This window comes from Drosophila tropicalis, unplaced genomic scaffold, assembly GCF_018151085.1.
Source record: "Drosophila tropicalis isolate 14030-0801.00 unplaced genomic scaffold, ASM1815108v1 contig_859, whole genome shotgun sequence".
NCBI lineage: Eukaryota > Metazoa > Arthropoda > Insecta > Diptera > Drosophilidae > Drosophila > Drosophila tropicalis.
The window spans coordinates 1,444,852-1,463,532 of record NW_027173353.1 but is presented as its reverse complement, the minus strand read 5'-3'; the positions used below and the strand labels follow the sequence as shown (position 1 = coordinate 1,463,532).

Genomic DNA, 18,681 nt, shown 5'->3' with positions numbered 1-18,681 from the left:
TATCGATACCAAAGAGTGCCAACGTCGAACATTATTTTCGCTGAGCGAAATTCCGTGCGGATGGGCGAATTGGTAGGGTATCGTGAGGAACTTTGACTTTTTGAAGCATTGCAGCACATATGTATATTAATAATTATTATTAAGTAATTGACCAATAACAAGAAAATGTTTGTCCTTGTTTCATTGTACATTTCCCATAATCCCACAGCAATGGGATGTCGAGGGCTCCAACTTACTAATCCTTTTCCTCCTTCACTTTTAAAGTCAAGGAAAAATGTGAAGGATGTGTTCAACATGGCCATAAATTGGCAATAATTTAAAATAAAAAAAGTCTTCCTATCCGAAATCAGTTAGAAATTGTTTTCATCAGCTTCGGTTTTTTTCTTAATACCATTCAAAGAGGTAAGAATTATTTTATTTTTACTTCTGAACATTGTTTGCCCAGAGTAAAGATTTAAATTACGAGTAAATTAAAATTAAAACTAAAATTATTTTCTAAGATTTTTGACTGGATTTCAGGACTAGTATTTTGTAAGTGACTATTACTAAACAAGGGAAACTGAAACAAAATCAATTTAAATTAAACTCAACAATGAAATGAATGAAATAAATTAATAAAAAGTATTTTTATGTACCTTTCAGGTACTGGAGAACTAATAAGAAAATCTAAATCATAGAACAAAACTTTAAATTATATAATCTTACACATTACTATATGTATATATATATGACTAGGAGAATGTTATTCTTGCATTGCATTTGTCTATTATTGCTCCATTATGATTGTGTCCTCGGCCTTGACATTGCCGGTGCCCAGAGCCTTGCTCAGCAATGTGGCATCCTTTAGACTAACTACCTGCACAAGTTGCGGTTCCTGGCCAGGACCGCCCTGTATCATCATTTGGTGCATGCCAGGTGATACAGTTATAGTTTCCAGCTGATCGCTGTTATCCACATGCATGGGGGCCAGGCAGACTGTGCCATCGCTATTTGTCTGTAGCTGTTGCATATTGCCCATTACGGACTGATACATCGAAACGGGCACCGAGATCACATTACTGACCGAAACGGGATAGCCTGGAAAGAAAAGCGGGTCCATTAGCTTACTTTTACATATTCCGATTTGAATAACACCAAATTACCTTGTCCATCTTCGGTGGTGAAGTAGATTTGACCATCCTGAGCTTCTGTTAGGTCCACAGTCATATTCTCATGACCATTCACATCGTTATCGGTGAGACTTTGTATAGTTTGGATAGTGGCTCCTCCTTCGCCCTGATGCAACTGTTGATATATATCGAAATATGATTAGATCTGACAAAGATTGTTCAATTGACTAATCTTACCGTTGCCACTCCCTGTACTTGAGCCGTTGTGCCATCTGGCAGAGTAATTATTGGATTATTCGGATCCACTTGTATCAGTGAAACAGTTCCATCTGGATTTTGTGACAATACTGTCTGTGTGGTGGTATACTACCGAATATCAAAAAATTTACCATTAAATATAATTCGAATTTCGATTTATATAGTGATATAGTGAAAATGAAAATTGAAATTAAAACATACCAGTCAGCAAAGTGCTAAAAGCAATATCTTAAATGAATCATTAAAAAATTAACAAACAATATTTGTGTCTCAAAAATATATTGATTGTGTTTGATTTGCACACGATGAAATGATAACGAATGCTGTAAAAAATGTGTAAAAAAAAAAAAAAAAACAAACAGAAAGGAAAAATAAGGAAAACTGAACCAAACATAAATAATCTTAAATAAGCAACAATAAATGTGAAAAATGTATAACAACAAAGCGTGATGATTTTGATATCCTGAAAAGAGTTTTGGTAATATTGAAATCTTATAACATACCTCAACATCTCCAAGAGTTATGGGCTCGATGCAGACTTGTGCATTGGCTATTTGTTGTGCCGTTATGGTCTGTGCTTGGGCAACTGTCTGCTGATCCATGGGATTCGTTGACGCTGTCATGGGAACAGCAGTCGCGGTTGTTGTTCCACTGGCCGTGGTCAATTGTATAGTCTGCGGTTGGCCCCCATTGATGGGCTGTATGTGAACGGTGCTGGTGCCGGTGGCTTGATGATGCTGTTGTATCGGAGCCTGACAGATCTCGATTTTTGTGGAAGCTGGCAATGTGGCCGTTGTGGTTATCTGCTGGTTATTGGTGCTCTGGATAATGGTTGGAGCCGGTGTGTTCGTTTGGGCTGTATGTGTAGATATGACTGTGCCGGCGCTATTAATTTTTACCACATTCACCTGCTGAGGTTGTTGCTGTTGCTGCTGCTGGAGTTGTTGTTGCTGATGTTGTTGCTGCTGCTGATATTGTAACAAAATTTGTTGTCAAAACGATGAAATCAATGTGGTCTAAATGGGGGTTTCTTACATTATTTGTTTGCGACGGTTTTATTGTGGTTACACGTTGAATGGTGGGCCTAGTTGGTAGTTCCATTTCTTCATCCTCATCACCGGATTGCGATATCAGTGCATTATCATCATCGTCAGCAAAGGTGGGCAACAGATCCTCCCGGCCGTGATATTTATAACAGTTTATGACAATTTTGCGCAAGGCATGCGTCCAATTGATCTATGTACGAGATTGTGTTATAAAATATGAAGAAAATTATGATCTTAACTTCGACATACCTTCTGTTTCTCGTCCTCGGAGCGGGCATCCATGCGAACATTGGCCCAGGGAAGCTCTTTGGGCCACCATGGTGGTCTAGTCGACTCTCTTCCCCATCCTGGCTTGCCTCTTCCAGTGGAGTATTTCAGCATTAGCGGGATAAATGCTCTCAATTGCGCCTGTGTCATTTTTTCAACTGGCGTTGGTATGCCATCAATCACTAGTCCCGGCAATTCAAACAATGACGGATCCTCTTGCTGCGGCGGTGGCGCCTGCTGTGCTAATGCATTATCCAGCTCATCCATAACAATATTTTTTAGATTCCTCATCACATCCTCCAGTGGTTTGGCTCCAAAAACTTTGTAACTCGTATTCGGTTTACCAGGAGTAGCAACCAGCACAACAGCCTGTTTACCCACACGACCCGTAAACTCGTAGATGATGCCTCGTAGTTTCCTAAGCAATCGATTCTGCTGGCGCTTTCTTACCGAAGGATTCGTTTCAAAACAGTAGGGTCGCTTACGTTTCTTGGAACTGGCAATGGCAGCTGCCGCTGCCACGCCCACTGGTCCGGCGGCAGCCAATTGCTGGGCAACATCATCATTAATAGGAATGGCGTTAATGTCGCCCTCATCCATACTGCCATCGGAGCTAATTAAATCGTCATCATCATCATCTGTGGCCAGACTCTGAATGTCATCGTCGAGCATTTCGATTTTGTAATTGGTCTCTTGGCCAATAGATTGCATCTGTGCCTCACTAAGATTATTTGCTGTCGTCGTGATTGTTGTGACATTGAGTCCTCCATTTTCCGGACTGCCTCCGCTGGTGACCACAACACTGTTGCCGGAGTTCCGTTGTTGACTATTGGCTGGAGCCACAACCAGGCGATAACTTTTAGTGGCCATCGCTTGTGTGTATCCTTCTCTGTGTATACGTGTGTGTATGTGGGTTTGTTTGTTTGTGTGTCTGTGGGCTTTTGGCAACTAATATTCTAATCCTAGTATCCTGTAAGGCAAAAATGAAACCGTGTGTATGTGTTTTTCATGAGCCTTCGTTAGAGCACTGGGGCCACACTTACCCTTGCTGTGTTTTCCTTTAGTTTTTCCACATTATTTTGATTACACCTATGTATGCGAGACGCGAAAATTGGTGAAAACAACTTTATGCACACACACGAACAACGCAAACGCGAACGCGGAATAACTTTTTGGGAGGTAAACAAATAAATATATATATATGTTATATATATATATAAAGATTATATTGTTGGCCAACGGATTGCTTTCACTGCTCTTTGCTGGTCCGCCTGCTCCGTGCGAGTTCTATTTGCGTTTGCTCAGATACTCCGTTAAAAATCAATACTGCGCCCATGCGTCGACGTCTGCAAACGGCAAATTGAGAGAGAGATGGCCATATATGCATACACACGGATGAAACACACAGTCTGTATGTATTTGTTATTTTTTGTGTTTTGTCTCTTCTCCCTATGGCGCGGGTGGCCCTCAAAGCACTAGCAGCACTGCAGCAGCAGCAGCACACTCAATGGGTAACTGATTCAAAGAGAGAGAGAGAGAGAGAAAGCAAGCAATGGTAAGCAGGAGGCAGAGCGTGAAAGCTTTTTACAAAAGCTGCCCGGGCAAAATAAAAGTTCTTGCTTTCGCCTGCATATGCGTATCCAGCCTAGCCTCCACGAAAGGACGAATGCGACTACGACAACCGAAAAGGGACAACTATAGTCTGTATGATTTTTTTTTTTCCTAGGGTTGCGCATACATATGAAGGGAAGAAATTATACAAAAATACAATGTGTAGAGAAAAAACATCCCCTTTAAATGTCACAGTGTACTGTCAGGCGATAACAATAACTAGAACGGCGCACGCAAACTCATAAGACTCGACTTTAATGGAACGACTTTGTTTACCCGGATTTTCATATGGCCACGCATGCACTGCTCGCACCACCCACCACCATCAAATACAAAACAGAAGTGAAAACAAAAAGGATTCTACCCTTAACACTCTCCCCACAAACACACGCACATTCTGCTCATTTGGGGGTTGCTTCATGATTTCTCTGCGTCTCAGATGTAAAGCTTTGCTTGATAGATAGAGAACCTGCTCTTTGGCTTACAGTGATGAACAATTATATACTTACAAACAACTCTTCGTATTTTCATATTATTCTTGTTCTTTAGACATTTTTTTTTTACAAAAGCTATACATTACATGGAGGTGGAGGTCATTCGGCTTTCTCAGGCCTTGGGGGATGAATTACCAGCCTGTGTTAATAACAACAATCTTTGAAATAAAATACGTTTTTAAAGTCTCAATGGAACCAGGAATAACTGAGCTTTGTTGGTTCTTGATATTCGTAATTTAAACTAAATTAGAACACAAGATAATATAAATTTTATATTTGGGTATACGTGCATTAACAAAACGCACTGTTGGCAGCATCCTTCAGTTAAAGGGATGATGTTGGTGGTGGTGGGTGCGCAAGCTTTCTCATTTCTGGGATGCTGGATTAACTGTGCAGTCGGGTTAAATGCGCTCAAAAGCGTTTTTGGTCAAAGCTTTTGCAGTGCATGCACAAGTTTCCAAAAACTGAATGTAATGGGGTTACCTGTATAAGGTATCAATTGTAAATAAATGTTTACAAATAGTTTCTTTGTGTCATTGTTTCTTTTGGTTGTTCTCAGTAAGTCTTTCCCAGTGGACAATGTAAAGGAAACAAGGGTTGCTCAATATTCCGACTATGACTGTGACTGGAATATCCACCCCCTTATTGTCCTTGTTACACTTTATGTCCCTTTTCTCAACACTGTTAGAAAGTGATGGAAAACAAACTTGGCGCGTGATTTGAATAAATTAAAAGATGTATTTTGTTAAACTATCGACTGCTTGCTATCAATATGAATGCATTTTTACAAATGAAGAGTGTAAAGTAAATAATTCAATAATAATAACAACTATTGATTGCTGCCATTGGGTTGTTCACCGGCAACTTCCACAGAGGTTGAGACCTCAAATATATCTTTGGCTGCCTCATCGTCCAATGTCGTGGTACGGACATCTTCCACTATGCCCTTCTTCAGATTATCGGATCGTTTTTGCAAACGTTGCTGAAAAGAAATGTTATTATTTATAGATATTGCAATGAAAAGTGCTGATGCCAGTGTCTTACCGTTTCGGCAACCTCTTCATCTGGCACAAAGATGCGTAGAGGCGTATTGCTGCCCAGTTGCTGTTGCACCAAACGTTGATGCTCTTCGAAAGCTTCTGCAGCAGGATCTCGGGCGGATTGCGGCTGTTGGAGTTGCTGTTGCTGCAATTGAACCAGCTGGAATTGTTGCTGCTGCTGTTGCTGCTGCTGCTGCAAATGCTGTTCTTGGGCATGGGCCCTAAATTCTTCCAGATGCAACTGTTGCTGCTGTTGCTGGAGTTGTGCTTGAGCCCGTATTTCCTCCAATTGGTATTGTTGCTGCTCCTGTGCCTGCGACTTCAGCTGCTCCAAATGCAATTGCTGTTGCTGTTGCAACTCCAGAGCTGCCTGTTCCGTTTCCAGTTGCTGACGACGTGCCTCTTCCTCGGCATAGGCTTGAAGTAGTTGAGATGAATCATGGGAATTTCCGTAGTAGTTGGACACGACAAAGCCACCCTCAGGTGCAGTGGATGTCACTGCCGATGCCACATTGGGTAAATGAAAGGCTGCCGTTTCATAAACAGTCGTCTGCTCAGGTTCCCCAATTGATGGAGCCGCTATCAGAGCGGCGTATTGTGGAGCTGCATCCAAAACTGGATGAATATTGTGATGTGGATCCTTGGCTGCTTGCAAGATTTGGCCATTGCTGGCTACCTCCTGAGTAAGATCGGCATTCACATAGCCCGTTTCGATGACGTGCTCTGTGCTGGGCTTAAACAGTTGTTGCTTGTGTTGATTATACAGTTGATTCGATTGCGTAACCAGATATGTGGGATTATAGATGGGTATGTGAGCAGCAGCGGGCACACCAGCGGCTATATACGGTTGCAATTGAGCCACCGGCTGTGTGTATTGAATTGGATAAATCTCTGGAGCTGGCGCTGTCTGGGCCGCAGATTGGGCACCAATTATCTGCACCAGAGGTTGGGCTGGCAGATGATTGCTCTGCACATCGGCTGGCAGTGGACGACTATTGCTGGGGGTATTGAATGGTTCTGTGGCTGGCCGTAATTTGGCAGCGGGCAGCGATGGATCTGGATCTGGGGCAAAGAGTTTCTGTGAACCCGAAATGGGATCACGAATGGTTTGATCATTCGTCTCATCCTCATGAACACTATATACCGGGGGCAAATATGTCTGTTGTGGGGCAGGGGTTGTGGCAGGGGGGTAGGTAAGCAGTGTCTAATGGATGTCCATCGTCCAGCTCCAAATGATTGTCGTGTAATGCCAGATTTGGTGCGGGTACCGTGTAAATGGGTGCAAAGTGCTCGGTGTTGAAATTGTTATGCGTGTCCAGCTGTATGTAAATGTGGAGTGTATGACTAGGTTAAGTGTCTAGTAGGAAGCCACAAAAAGGATTCACAATCCACTTACCGGCAAATGCTGCAACTCACTGTAGGCCACAGCTGTTGGTTTCTCATACTTGAAGGGCTTATCATAGCCAAAGGTAGGTTTCGCTTTAGGCTTCGAGTTATTAAGCTTTATCTTCAGCGGCTTGCGTAGTGCTCCAGCACCACCGTTGAATTGCTTCAGATAGACAGGAGCGCTCAACTTGAGTGGCCTTGGAGCTAGGCGCAAGTGCTGCAAATGATGTGTGTGGGCATGCAAATGGGCGTGCGTATGCGGATGTGGCAGAACATGCGCGTGTACGGGATGCGTGTGGGCTGCTAGCTGATGGGCATGGGTATGGGCATGAGCATGTCCATGACTCGGACGTCCTTTGAGTACCAATGGAACGGGCTGATCACTGCGTATTTGGACAACCAATGTTCGCTGTTTGCCCGATGCCCCAGGTGGTCCACCTGCACCTGGTCGCGTTGCCAATTGTTTGGCATTCTTTGGTGGCCAATTGTTAAAGACAAGAGGTCGTTGTCCTGGTGGTGGCTCACAATTGGTTAATGTCAAGAGCACAGCCCAATGGACAAGCAGAATGAGCAGAGGCTAAAAGAGTTGTTAAAATGACAAGAAGAAAACGAGAAAGAAAAACCATCATAAAACCATCAAATTTAATTATTTTCCAAAGTACATTGAATAAAGCCCGACAAGAAATAATAAAAATAAAAAACTTTCTAAGCCTGGCTAACGATAAGACGACAAACAAAAGGGGCCAGGTGTTTTGGGATGGTCTTCGCTGGTATGTAAGCGCTTCACTCAAATAACAACAACGACAACAGCAATAGATGTAATGGCCTTAATTTGTAAAAATTGGCGGTTTCAAAAATTTTATCACGTCGCCTGCCATTGGCTACTTAAGCTTTAAATGAGACTTGAGCAAATGAGCCGATAAAATGCCTGAATGCTTATACATATGTACATACTAAACATACTTATTTGTACAAAACATATTCACGTATCATACTTTTGTATGTATGTATCCATAATAACATTGTCCATTTTCCCCGCTTCGTTAGCTAATTAAACTTTCAGCTCACCGAGTTACACATATGTAGAATGAAAGTGAAAAGCCCAATGTCGAAACAGGTGATGGTTCTGTCACGACTGGGATTTCGCTTTTTCTTTAGCCACAATTGTTTTAGAATTTCATATACATACAAAGTAAATGTAAACAAATTTATCGATCGTTTAATTAATAAAAGAGGAAACACTAGAGAAGTTTGTCGAAAGTTGTCAAAGTTTGCGGCGTAAAGTAAAAGCGCAAATTGTAATCAGGAGACACCAGAAATTCTTAAGACTTTCATGGATTCAACCGTTTTTCTTCTATTAAATACAAGTCAAAGTTTTAATTTGCCACCTCAAGTGGTTTTAAGCTTGAAAGTCCATGGAAACTGAGACTATTGGAGTTGTTAATTGCAATAAACTTTAACTAATTACCAAGAATTGATCGCTCCAATGGCAGGTTTTGTGAAAAAAATTGGTTCATTTTGCATAAATATAATTAGTTTTTAATAAACTCTAAAATCGTTCAAGCATAAAAGGTAAAAACATTTGAAAAGTCTCTTAATCATATTTTAACTGAAAGACATGAATTAGTTTCAAGTTATTGCTTTCTATTTTAAAAAATTTCAACAAGTTTTCATATACCATAAGACTATTTATACATTTGGTATAATATGAATTGGAAGTAAAGCTAAAAAAGATTGAAAGATGAAAGGTTCAGCATAAAAGATACAAATTATCTTTTTTCATATCCTAGTCTACCATTTTGGTAAGTCTCGGTATTATAGTTAGCCGTTTTTTTGTATTTTAACATGAAGTGTTAACACTTAAACATTCCAAATGAAGAATGTTTGCCTTACAACAATTTACCACAATTTTTATTTTTTCGTTTCATTTCAATGGCAAGTGGAAGCCAGCAATTTGGCTCAATTTTAAGCCAAGCAATTTAACAAATTTCACTTGTCCAAACCATCATTGGCATCGGCTAAATCAACGGCAACGGCATTCGCTTCGTCGGCAATGACAATGACAATGTTGTATACCGTTAGTTCACTTATCAATCAACGCACAAGTGAAATGTCTGACCAAGTTGAATGCATACACTGTTGATATTTATATATGTGGTTATTGATTACGTGCTACGTTTGCCTAATCGTAGGCAGAGACAAGACTGGGTGGGTATTTGATTGTGGTAGGAGGGGGAAATTATAGTCTTATTGTTTATAGCGTGGTTAGTTAGTTTGTCGCCTAGGCCAATATGCATAATAATAACTAAGTAATATGCAATTCGTTTGCCTGGTGAATGAACTCAACACGGAGACGCAGACATAAATTGAGTTTGAAAAAGGCAACGCAGTTACCTGGATCTGTGGCCTGCGGCAACTTGTTGTTAAAAAAAATTTAAAAAAAAAAAAAACATAAAAACCATCAAAATATTAACAAGACAAAATCAATATGATTTCCGTGGGCGAATGCCAATGAACTTGAATATTGATTTTCTTTAGTTTTGAATTTTGATAGCTAAAGCGGAACTACATATTTTTGATCAACTTCAATGGCAAATGCAATGCGAGACCATAAATATGTTTTGCCAGTGGCGCATCTGGTTAACCCAAATTGCTGGCAACTCGAAATGCAACTTTTATTTAGCTTTAGCGGTAAACATTTTATTTTCAAGCCCGGTGCACATTGAGGCAAAACTCAAGTGTAATTGGTGCACGTAAAAGCCAGCTACCAGCAAGTAGCCAGCCAGCCAGCCCATTGTATCGCATCTAGCGAAACTCATCCAAGTGATCTCATTGCAAATGAAAGTGCTTACAAAGCGCAATTGCCGCCTACCAATCACATTTTGACAAATATTCAAACCGCGAAACAATCGCAATTCAATTGAAGATGAGGCGAAGGCATTGTCTTGTAATTGAATTTGAAGGTGAAGGTGAAGTTTAAGTTGAAGTTATTATTAATGCTGATGTCGATGCACGCTGAGCGAGCAAAGAAATTGGCAATTAAATAGAAAAGAAATGTAAAATAATAAATTTGCATTTGATAATAAAATTCATACTGAGATTTTTTAATACTCGCTAATTGAGACCAACCAGTGAGATCTATCTCTCTGTTTTTTTTTCTATAGCTTTGTCTGTGCCAGCACTTACCTTCATTATTGTAGACGGTTTTATGAATTTTTGTTGGTCTGGTCGTTATTTGTATTCTTTTTGTTGGTATGTAGAAAGCTCTGGTCAATTGTCGTATGGCCTTTGGCTTTTACTGGTTAACTTCTTTTTTTTTTTTTTGCCCTACTCCAGCAGCAAATAGATGAAGATCAAAATAGCAATTAAGTAGATAATCACATCAATTAACTTCATGTCAGCGTGCGCCGCGGCGCTTTCTTCGAACGGAACACAATACAAAAACGAAATGTATCCAAAACGGAGCAGCCAATGGTCTGCACTGGCTCGACGCGCGTAAATAACTGAACGTGGTTAAGCTATCGCACTTAGACAAAACATTCAGACCGAGTCTCGACTGGAAGGCACTACATATGTATGTATGTATTACTGCAGCCAAAGCAGAGACTGAGTCATTGTCATTGCTGGCATTGGAAGGCAACGCGATTCGCCAAAGAAAGTAGTCGGCTTTTCTTCGGCGTCAGAGAGAAAAAAAAAGAAACACAAAGCAAAACAACAGCTAAAAAAACTTGTTCAATGATCAGACTTAGCACGCGACTGCAACAGCCTCAAAACTGAAAACAGACAAGCAGCAAGTGCAGCAAACAGTAACACTTCGTTAGCCACTTAAACGAAAGTGATTTTGTGGCTTTGACTTTGACTCTTTGAGTCTGCTCAGCAGCTCATCTTGTTCTTTGTGTCCAGATTCCACGACACGAGTGAAACAAAAGACTTAGGCAACAAACTTGTAGCGTCATCACACAAGATCTTTACCTTAAAAAGCAATGCCAACCAGGCGCACATGAACATGAATTGGCTGAGGCTGAGACTGAATCCGAATCTAAACAGGCCTAAGGCCTTGGCCATCTGCTGTCACCTGTTTGCTTTGCAGGAGCAAAAACCAACTGCACACTGGTTGAAATCACGTTGTCATTGATAACGAATAATATTTTTAGACGTAATCATAGTTTATATACTTGATGACCAATACATTAAGTATTTTGACAAACTATTTAACTAAATTAATTATTTTTATTATTTTATTTATTTTTCCACCACGCCTGGGACTTGTGCAGGCTCCTGAGCTTCTTGAGTTGCAGGAAGCGTTGGGTAAATAGGAGTAGGAGGTGGGTAATTAAAACCTTTGTTGTGAGTAGGAGGTGGGTAATTATAACCCTTGTTAGGAGTAGGTGTCGGATAATCATAGCCTTCTCTATTATTAGACATTTTAACAGCATCCTTTGGCGTTAACAAAATGCCTTCATTCTGGCTCTGAATTGCAGGGTCAGAGCAACCATCCCCGGGTAGGCAAGGAGGAGCCGAGAGACTTTTAAGTAGGTTCTGTGAAAGACTCTTTGTTTGATGTATGCCCATCAACAACAAGAAGCATATCTGCCATAAATAATTATACATATATAGTACCTACATATTTAAAATTTTAAGTCTAAATGATTCAACTTACTATTGTGTAAAGTTTGAGTAACATCTTTGCTAGCAGAACAACTTTAAGTCAACTAATTTTTTTCTTTTTACGGTGCAGCTTTAAATAGAATTTTGGTTCGATTTTTCAATTAACCAAGCATAGTATTTAAACGAGTTTTATGAGAAGTTTTGAGTCGACCATTTGTTTCTGCTCTCTGTTTGCGGCTTAAACTAAAGTTTTGTTTATTATTTCTATTAACCAAGTTAACTGAAAAACAATAAACCTCAGACTTCCGTAGTAATGGATCTTATTTAACATAGTCGGAAGTAAAATATTAAATAAACTATTTAACCGAGAGGTTTTCGTTTTGCAATTTAATTTAATTTTAGGAGAAGAAGTCCGTGGAATTTATTTTTAATTTCCTTACGAATTGATGCACTTTCTGGCCTGTTTTCTTTTTTTAATGCAATATTCCTTGAATCTTTTTACTATTTTTACCCAGCACATGACTTCAAGACGTCGCGTCGTCGTTTGAATGCCGATCAATAACAATTAACATTTCTGTCATAAAAATAAATATTACCTAAATATGTATATTAAGTCAAAATGCTTAAACTCGCTATTGCATAAAAATTTAAGAAGATCTTTGCTAGCAGAACAACTTTAAGTCAACTGATTTTTTCTTGTTACGTTGCAGCTTTAAGTAGAGTTTGCGGTTTTTAATAAACCAAATTTAGTACATAAACCAGTTTTAGAAGTAAATTTAAGTCAAACGTTTGTTGTTAGCTTGCGGCTTGATTCAAAGCTTTGTTTTTAATTTATATAATCCAAATTTACTCTAAAAACTATAAACTTTGTTTTGTTGAGCCTTACTCGCTTAGTGTAAACATAAGATGATTAATACATTAACAACTGATGAACCTGAATGTGCAATTTACTATTTACTTTTATTCTTAGGAGAGCTACAAAAGTCTGAATTATATCAAACTTGGTAAAATGGTGTAGAATGGCAAGAATTTGTATTTCGATTGAGCATTTCAATAACAGTTTTTTCTTTAAATTATAAGTTTGTAGAATTATTTTTTAAGTTTTTTAACCGTGTGAAAATCGTTATAAGTTTCTGTATACACAATCATTTCCAAAATGATACATTTTGAGTCTTTTCTCTTTAATATGGAAATTGTTCAACTTTATTTGCTTTATTTGTTAATTGAGGAAATGTTGTTGTTGCTGTTGTAAATTTTCTAGTTATACAATGTCTATGGTAATGAAACGAAAACCAATTTGAAAACGCTTATGAAACGCAGCCAATCGGTTTGGTCTGGTGGCAATTGTAATTGGGTGCGTTTTATGCAGGGCATGATGGCAAATTTCTAAACGCAATTGGTCATTGGAATTTTGTGGTCTGTGGCAGTGCCCCCAGCTTTACACCCACTCCCCTTCTTCCTATCATGGATCAGCGTATGTTCATATGTGGGTCAGCATTTTGGTCAACTGAAGTCCACTTGCGATGGTCGTTGTCATAACTCAAAATTTCACTTTTAATAAGGCAAGTCTTTTAGGGTTTTTATATTGATTTTTTGTTGTTGTTTACTTTTCTTTCTTTTTTTTTTTGTATTTTTTTTATTGTGTTTTTGTTTTTTATTAATATTTTATTTGGAAATATTATTTTAACAAGGTTTGTTTAAACATTAACAACATAATATTATTTTATACGTTTTATTTTATACATTTATCATTTGTCTTATTTATGGGTTTTGTTTTGTTTGTTTTTTTTTTTTGGTAATTCAAAATTTTCGTTTCAGACAAATGTTTAAAATATGCATTGTTTAGCGTTTTAATCTTTGTTTCGAATGTTTTATATTAAAATTTATTTTGTGGCTGATTTAAACTAAACTAATTTGTCATTACGCTGCGCATCAATTTGTTCATAATTCTTTTGTTTTTTAATTAGTTGCTAAGTTTAATTTGTTTTTTTCCTTTGTTCTTTAAATTGTAATTACTTAAGTGGCTATGTTTAGATTTTTATATTATGCTTCTGTTTTATTTTATAAATAGCAAGTAAAAACTAAAAAACAAATTAATATTAATATCATGTTTTTTTTACAAATAATTTTCTCTATGTATGTGTGAGTGTCTGTGTTTATATGAGTGTGTAGGTGTGAAAGTGCTGCAAAATTATATAAAAAATGTTGTTTTTTTTTTTACTTTTTGCTTTTTCTGATTTTATTTAATTATTTTTTTTTTCTTTTTCTTAAATTGCTTTAATTCTAAGTTTCTGTCTTAAAAAATGAACAATTTGTTGTAGCTTAAACTTGCAAAATTATCCCTTTTTTGTTTTGTTTTAGCTGCAAACGTTGATTCTATACAAAAATCTAACTACGGTAAAATGCTGCATAGCTTCACATTTACGAGTAGTATAGTAGTGTGTGTATGTGTGTGTGTGTGTCTATTTTTTTTTTTTTTACATTTTTAGTCATTTTTCTATAAAACTTTTGCACTTACTTCTAAAGTTTATACGGCATTAAATATTTGTTTTTAATATATCAAATGTTTTTACTTCCTTTGTGATTTGCATGTGTTTCTCTTTTTACTTTTCCAATAAAGTTTAAATGCTGCGGTGAACTGCTTTTAATATATAGTACATTATGTGAAGATGTCAAGGTATTGTTACCGAAAATCAAAGGAAATCAAATCAATATATCAATATATTGAACATTTGGAATTTGAGAGAAATGAGTTGAGTTTTTTTTAGAATAAATCCATTGCATGGATCACACCCAAAACAAAACTTCGAGTTCGTTTCAAAAGTTCTTCGTTTATGCAAAATGGTTTCTAGTGTGTCGCTTTTAATGGATTTATTCTATTGGTTCTTTTGGTACCAAAAGCTGTGTCTAATGTTTTGGGATGAGTTTTGAATTATTTGGTTTTAAATTTTTTGCCATAGCGTAAACATGATTTAATCAAGTTTCACAACATCGAGAGTTCATTTTGTTGTTGTAGAGTTTGTCGCTGTTATGTATGTGTGTGTGTGTGATTCTTTGTGTTGTGTGTGTTATTAGTGTTTTTCATTTCTATAAATTAAATAACTATATTTTATTCATTTAAAAATTATGTTTAACTTTTCGTTTGGGTTTCTTCTTCTTTTGCTTAGGATTGCAAATGCGATTTTTTTGTATGTTTTTGTTTTTTTTTTTTTTTTTATAGCACTAACAATAAATGAACTGGTTTGCCATTATGCTAAGCTAGGCTAAGTTTCTTAATGTTTTTGTTGTTGCTTTCTTTAATTTAAATTTACATTTACACTTGACATTTTGTTACTTGCTATATTTTTTTTTTTTTTTTGCTTTTGCTTTTTTTTTTTGCACATACATCAAATTTTGAAGGCGCATAATATTCACATTTTTTGTTTTGTAATAATTTCTCTTTTTACGTCCTAAGCTACACCAAGAATTTTTGCCTACAAATCATACGTATGTATGTATATATGTATATTATCGAATTTTCATTATCCATATATTAGGCATATATGTATATATCTATATCGTTTTTTTTAAATTAATTTTCATTATTATTAAAAGCTCGAATTCGTTTTACTTCAATTTGTTAGTTGCTAAATATGAAAAACTAAAAAAAAAACTAAAATACAAAATGAAATAAAAACCAAATGGAAAAACAAAAATACAACTCATTGCTAATGCTAATGCTGTTGTTACGCTTTGATTTGTAGTGCATTTTCCATTCTGTTTTCTTTGTTTTTTTTTTTTCGTTTTATCTCGTTTTTGTTGGGGTTGTTTCAAAACATTTGATGTGATTTCCATACGCTTTGGCAGTGTGTTTATCATTTGAACAAATATATATATAAATATATATATATATATCTAAATATATACACATGAAGAATGACAAAATTGTTAAGGGAAACATAGCAGTTAGCACTTGTATTTTGTATATTATCTATTTGCATTTTAAGTAGATATAGCATAGTTTTGTTTTAACTACAATTTCAATATTTACATTCTATGTACATAACACAAAAAACAAAACTCTCAACAAAAACGATAAGAGGGCTTACATAGGCAGTGCCAAAAATTTGAATACCCTTGCAAAATGTTTAGAGATGTGATTATGTGAAATGTCTATTTACTTATTTCAAAACTGCTACTAAAATGTTTTTTTTTTTGTTTGTAAGTCGGACTAACTTGTTGATTCAGCAACAGGATCAGAAGAGCAGTAACTTTGGACTTTCGTTTGCAAAGATATAAAGATTCAACTAAGTAGTAGCAGAACGCTAAAATGTTTAAAAGTGAAAAATTAGGAAAGATTTATGTATTCTATATATGTATGAGTAGGAGTAGGTTGAAAAATCATTATTTAATGTGTCCCTATACATCTCATCTCATAGGCCATTCATTTGGTTTAGTTTACATATCTAAAAAAAAACTAAAGTTTTCACTTTGATTTGATTGTTACCTATGCATACATATGTATGTATATAGTCCCAATAGATTCATGCAGGTAAAAAGCCAACAAGGACATCTTAGGGACAAACATACATACGAAAATGCATTGATACACTAATAAAAAATCGTTCTAACTACCCATATTGATAATAATATTGTTTTGAATGCGCTACTTATGCTTATTACATTGGTTTTGTTCTGCTTTCTATTTTTAGTGTTAAAATATAAAATAACGAGAGAAGGATTTAAATAAAAGTACGAAAAAAAATATCTTAGTTGTGTAGGAAAAGTAAATTTCTTGTTAAGGGTTAGATAAATGAGTTTAAGGCCCGTTTTCTAAGCAAAAACTTGCAAATCATTTATAAGAAAAGATATTATCATATTGGAACATATGATTTCAAAAAACGACAAGAGAATTTGACAAAATTATATAAATTTTGAAGAATTTTTGAGAATTTAAGTATAATAGTCCAACATAGAGATAACGAGCTAAGGTACACACCTATTTAAAATTTATGCATTGTAAGAGAAATATTATTTTCTTTTCGAGAGTTTGTGTTTGTTTTTGGTTTTTCATCGTATTTATCAGTTAACTGATCTATTTATACAAATGTTTTGTATGCATGTATGTTAAGTTAAGTGTAGCTAATAGATATTTGTGTTTAAAGATTTTTATGATTATAGTAAAAGTTAAATGATTACAATATGTTCATATGGTATAAATCGTTTTGCGCATGCTCAGAAACTTCTAAATGCATTTTTTGGTTTTGGTTTTTTTGTTTTTCTTTTCCTTTTTTTTTTGTGAACTTTCATTTCGAATATTTACACATACGCAAAAGCAAATTTGCATTGTTTCTTACGGATTTATGTGGTTTTTGTTTTTTTTTTCTTTTATATGTTAGTATGTTAGATTAGATGTATTTATATTAAATATATAAATTGTAGCGTAGTTCTTGTTGTAGTTGCTGTTTACAAGACAGACTTTTGGTTTGGTTTCGCGTTGTTGTTGTTGATACAATTTAAGTGATTATCTTTATTATAATCCTTAATGGTGTTGAATTTTTGTTTGGTTTCATTCCTTGTTTAATGTGTAGCTTACCTCACTAATGGTTCCCAATTGCTTACGTCCACATCATTGAGATGGATTTTCTTGACTCAATTTTAGTTTGATTCGTTTAATTCTTGTAATGCAATGATAGCGCCATGAAGTGAACTCAAAATGTAAATGTAAATTAGAGATTAATTATGAATTATATGGAATGTAAATGAAATAAATGATAAACAGATACATACATACCCTTCATGTACCTACTAATAACTAATGATTGTTGCTTTAAGAACTAAATCGTATAAGAAAACTTCGAAATTATCTTTGAAATAATAAATAGAAAAACACAAAAATGGAAACATAATATACATACATAATTTATTTGGGTTTTTGTTTTTTTTTTTTTTTTGAATGGGAAATCATAAGGATTTAAGAATAATATAAGAATAGGGAGTAAAACAAGCGAAATTATAAATAATGATAAAGTAGGTATATAGAATATAGAATATGAATTTTTCAAGGTTCTAAAAAGGCATACGGAATGATGTGGGAAGCAATCAGTTGGCATTTGAACGATGGATAGATATCAAAGAAGTTGTTCTTGTTACTATCATTTAATCTATCTATATTTTCGATGTTATTGAATTTTTTTTGGGTTTCAGTTTCTTGTGTGTGTGTGTTATATTATGTTGCTTTTATATTTGTGGAGACAACCGATGATGACATTTGAAGTCTCCTCTGGATAATTGTCCTTTGATTGTTAATTAGGACATACATTATATGCTGCGGCCATTTGTTGTCTCGACAAATATAAAAGTACAAGTAACAAAACAAAGCAATATGGCAGCGATTTTGGTTAAACTATTATATAAATTATGTTTTCATTTTGATTTTCAATTTCACCCTAAGTGTATATATACACTCTTAATCGGTTAGTACATTTTACGTATATTAAATAGGTCTGTGTAGTGTCTTTTCATCTTATGCCAATCTATAGTATAATGTAATTGTTATTGTGCCATTTGGCGGATTGCTTTGTTTTTGTTTTTTCTTTTTTGTTGTTTCTACACACACAATTAACTTCTCCATCGTTCAAATGTACGAATAAGGACCATCAGTTAAGGCGCTACACAGTAACAATCAAGAGTTATCATCCTTATTTGATCCGCCACCACCGACCCCAGATCCTTGGGTACCGGTGCCGCGACCACCAGCAGGAGCTCGCACCGCTGGTGGTTTATACTCCAGTCCCGGATCGAATTGCATTAAAACGAATACCTAGTGAATAAGTCACAACGATTAGTTATGGTATTTGGTAATTAGAGAGTATTAGGCATA

At 36.0% G+C, this 18,681-nt stretch overlaps 3 protein-coding genes across 33 annotated transcripts in view; all 3 read right to left on the bottom strand.

Moving 5' to 3' along the window:
* Positions 1 to 371: 371 nt before the first annotated feature.
* Positions 372 to 4,336, bottom strand: LOC137582160 (DNA-binding protein Ewg-like). 2 transcript variants are annotated; one of them, XM_068296608.1, is made up of 7 exons: positions 3,724 to 4,336; positions 2,663 to 3,650; positions 2,403 to 2,603; positions 1,871 to 2,332; positions 1,347 to 1,475; positions 1,143 to 1,284; positions 372 to 1,077 (listed from the first exon to the last, which is right to left on the bottom strand). In XM_068296608.1, exons 2-7 carry the CDS (start codon positions 3,548 to 3,550, stop codon positions 767 to 769), a joined length of 2,133 nt encoding a protein of 710 aa, XP_068152709.1. In that variant the 5' UTR covers positions 3,551 to 3,650; positions 3,724 to 4,336; the 3' UTR covers positions 372 to 766. The 2 variants fall into 2 exon arrangements, with proteins under 2 accessions (XP_068152709.1, XP_068152708.1); XM_068296607.1 differs by having other exon boundaries at positions 1,871 to 2,335; positions 3,724 to 4,334.
* A 1,167-nt stretch (positions 4,337 to 5,503) lies between these two features.
* Positions 5,504 to 10,519, bottom strand: LOC137582891 (polyglutamine-repeat protein pqn-41). The gene is given in 5 exon segments (XM_068297634.1): positions 5,504 to 5,767; positions 5,830 to 7,015; positions 7,017 to 7,144; positions 7,222 to 7,788; positions 10,398 to 10,519. Coding segments are annotated over 5 exon segments (2,040 nt in total). The 5' UTR covers positions 10,404 to 10,519; the 3' UTR covers positions 5,504 to 5,614.
* A 3,761-nt stretch (positions 10,520 to 14,280) lies between these two features.
* slo (calcium-activated potassium channel slo) overlaps positions 14,281 to 18,681 on the bottom strand; it is a 57,983-nt gene continuing 53,582 nt past the window's right edge. For all 30 annotated transcript variants that reach the window (XM_068297873.1, XM_068297883.1, XM_068297880.1 and 27 more), the window contains one exon: positions 14,281 to 18,621. In XM_068297873.1, the coding sequence (XP_068153974.1) occupies positions 18,484 to 18,621 (138 nt within the window). In that variant the 3' untranslated portion in view covers positions 14,281 to 18,483. The remainder of the gene's footprint in view (positions 18,622 to 18,681) is intronic.